General features: G+C 31.2%; 1 protein-coding gene across 1 annotated transcript; it reads right to left on the bottom strand.

The window, feature by feature from the left end:
* Positions 1-15: 15 nt before the first annotated feature.
* On the bottom strand, positions 16-3,403 carry LOTGIDRAFT_147561 (hypothetical protein; the record flags this gene model as incomplete). Its single annotated transcript, XM_009057595.1, has 4 exons — positions 16-190; positions 538-688; positions 1,452-1,627; positions 3,162-3,403. Coding segments are annotated over 4 exons (744 nt in total), but the record flags the coding sequence as incomplete, so codon positions are not given.
* Positions 3,404-3,653: the final 250 nt, after the last annotated feature.

Genomic DNA, 3,653 nt, shown 5'->3' with positions numbered 1-3,653 from the left:
CTATATCATCAGACCTTCACATATCACTCCAGCATCTTCATTATGACCACAGTTTTCATTACCAAGACCAGGATGTTTACATCTACCTAGAGTTGATTCGGTTCCTGTACAACCCACGTTATCTAACCATATTTTCCCTGTTCCTTGACCAAAGAAGGCTTTTGTTTTAGGTATAGCGTTTGTCTCTGACCTGGAGTAAGATAAATTTAAGTAAATTAATACAAATATATATATAAAATGGCTGCTTATATAAATATCAGTGAGCGAGTACAGATAAGAGACTGTCTTGTCTGCTCAATTTTGTTATCTCGTGGTTAAATTGTTTTATTATTCGAAAACATTAACCTTAACCATTAAAACAAGCCAATGTCAAAAGATAGACAAAACATTTGATGTCTCCTTTGATCAACTCGAGTAACTTTGTTTCCCTGTTTGTACGAAGCATAAGTAACCTTGTTGTAATACATGTTCCTTGTAATTTGATTCTAACAAAAAAATTCCATATGGAAATTATGCACTATATCTGTCTCGACTTACATATTATAACCTAATTGTTGACATACAACTGAGGCATCATTTTCATCCCAACCATCATCACATACAGTTCCCCATTCACCATTATAATAAACTTCAACTCTTCCTTCTCTTGAATTTGATCCGTTCACAAGTCTCACATTAAAAGTTGTTGCTAAATATATTATAATGGAATATTCGGTAATCTTTTCTAAACTTGAATCCGGTTCACTTGGTTTGTGAATTTTACAGAATGACTAGCATATTTTTATTCAGCGTTGTAGAATAATAAATAAAAGCTATCAAATTGTATAAATATAAATGGGTGTCTGTTGCTCATCCCAATAGTAAAGACATTAATAACAAAACCATACATATTTAACCCCCACCAAGAACCTCAAAAACCCAAAACACACACAAACAAAAGCCATATCAAATCGACGACGTCTTTCACACCGAAGGCTAAACGACCATACGCTTCTGAATGAGAATGGTTAAAAATCCAGTTAACCTACCGACTAAGTGGACGTGAAATATACTAGTTGCTGAATAGAAAAAAGCGACTAAATGCTTCAGGACGGGTTGATAGGATTCGCAACTAACCTCTCACAACAACAATATGTGAATACAATACAATATAACATGAAAATCGACATTACAGATATTATATTGGCTTATCAAATTTAATTGAATTTAAGAATTACTTAAAAGCATATTGCAGATGCCCACTATATTAACTATGTGTTAGAAAACTATGAGATATAAAGTGTGACCAGTTCGTTGACGATGTAGTTCGTTGTCCTGATTATTATAGGATTATGACAAAGATTGAAAACATCTCATCATTAGGTCTATTACGAACTCATTATTGTAAGATAAGGCAAGGTAATTTCCATTCATACTTGTTAAAACGTTTAAATAATTCTATATCATCATACCTTCACATATCACTCCAGCATCTTCATTATGACCACAGTTTTCATTACCAAGACCAGGATGTTGACATCTACCTAGATGTAATTCTGTTCCATTACAACCCACGTCATCTAACCATATTTTCCCGGTTCCTTTACCAAATGTAGCTCTTGTTTTCGGTATGGCGTTTGTCTGTGACCTGGAGGTTACATTAATGTATGTACATTTTTTATACATAATATATACTTAATTATATAAATAAAACACTAGTATGGATATGCTACTCCTCTTTAATTTAAGCAACGTTTCAATTGCATACAGGAAATGATTCATTTCATTGCTTGAAAAAGATTCCTGTATGCGAATTGAAACGTTGCTTAAATTAAAGAGTAGTATATCTATAATAGTGTTTTACTTATATAAAAATTGAACCCGTTTTCAAGAGCAAGATCAATAACTCATACTATATATTTATCGATTTTTGTTATTTTCAAAAGGGTTTATCCTTTGTGGATAACAAACACTCATGTCAAGTTTCGTCCAAATCTGTCAAGAGTTGTGCCTTCCAGAGTGTTTACGAGCAAAAAATTGAAAGCGTTTTCAAGAACAAGGGCAATAACTCATACTAAATATTTTTCGATTCTTATGATTTTCAATAGGGTTCATCCTTGGATGATTACGCACACACGCCTGTGTTGACAAGCAATTGTGGACGGACGGACGTGGGTGACGGCAATATACGCCCACGTGAAATGGGGGCGTATAAAAATAGCGGTTTGAATATGATCGATTTAATTTATTTCTAAATGTCTATCATTTTTCAAAATGTATTAGATGGTATTGACAACTTGATAAAGAAAATATATAGTAAAGCATTAGATATAATTAAACCTAAGTATGTATATGAAAACTTGATAAAACGTGAATGTTTAACTCCTAAGTCTATTGAAAAGTGGCAAAATCTCCCAGAAAAAACAAATCGATTACAAATATGTCAAAGATTTACAATGAACTTAACCGTTTTCTCTAATTCAAAGCTACGAAATTGTCATTATAAGTATTTACATAGAGTAAAATACACCAATTAAAAACTGTTGAAATGTAAATTAACAGAATGCTCACTTTGTACATTCTGTAACTCCTGTCCTGAAACGATTGAACATCTTTTTTTCTTTGTCCTTATGTTCCATGTGTATTAGGTAAATTAAATGAAATTTTATACATAAGTGAAATTAAAATTAGATTATCTCCAGAATATTTGCATTTTGGAATTGTGGACAAATCGAAATTTAAAACTAATCCACAGTGGCTCTTTGCAATGCAAACCATTTCATGTAATATTTGGCAAAATATTATATTTACAAATGTAAACTTTCAAGTATTAACCCTAGTAAACTTGACTTTTTGTAGATATTTAAATAAAATAAAGAACTTAGAATTAAACACATTCCCTGATTCAAAAGTTTACACTGAAAAATGGAAAAATATACAAGCTGTCACTATACTTCTTAAACAACGTGTTTTTATATATTAAAATATACGGGATCTATAGTTTGTTATATTTGAAACTCTACCTATATTTATGTTTGTATGATATATACGTATCACTAAGTCACATTTCATTTTATAATGTAACATGTATAATTTGTAAGTGTACCTGTTTAATACAGAATATCTAAAAAAGAAGAATAATCTTCATATGAGAAACATCCACTAGGTCTTTCTCGACTTACATATTGTAACCCAAGTGTCGACATACAACTGAGGCATCATTTTCATCCCATCTATCATCACATACAGTTCCCCATTCACCATTATAATAAACTTCAACTCTTCCTTCTCTTGAATTTGATCCGTTCACAAGTCTAACATTAAAGAGCCATTCGGAAATAGTTTTTGCTAAATAAAACGTAATTGGGACAATCAGTCTTTTCCGTGAAACTAGAACTTGGATTAGGTTCACGTGATCTGTCATTTTGGCTGAATAACATAAAACAATGACTAGGATATTGTTATTTGTAAAAATTAGAAAGTATCAAATAATAATATAACTGAGAATCATGTTACATATTAAAATCAGATTCTTATCACTTTGTGAGGTTATAGTAACGTCCACAGGACAAGATATTGGATATTGAATATCAAACAACGACAATTTATTCAGAAATATATACAATTTATGTATCTGTAAATGGTTCACAATCTATACTGTTTATAAAAATCAG

Source organism: Lottia gigantea, assembly GCF_000327385.1.
Source record: "Lottia gigantea unplaced genomic scaffold LOTGIsca_3016, whole genome shotgun sequence".
Lineage (NCBI taxonomy): Eukaryota > Metazoa > Mollusca > Gastropoda > Lottiidae > Lottia > Lottia gigantea.
This window is presented reverse-complemented; position numbering and strand designations above follow the sequence as displayed.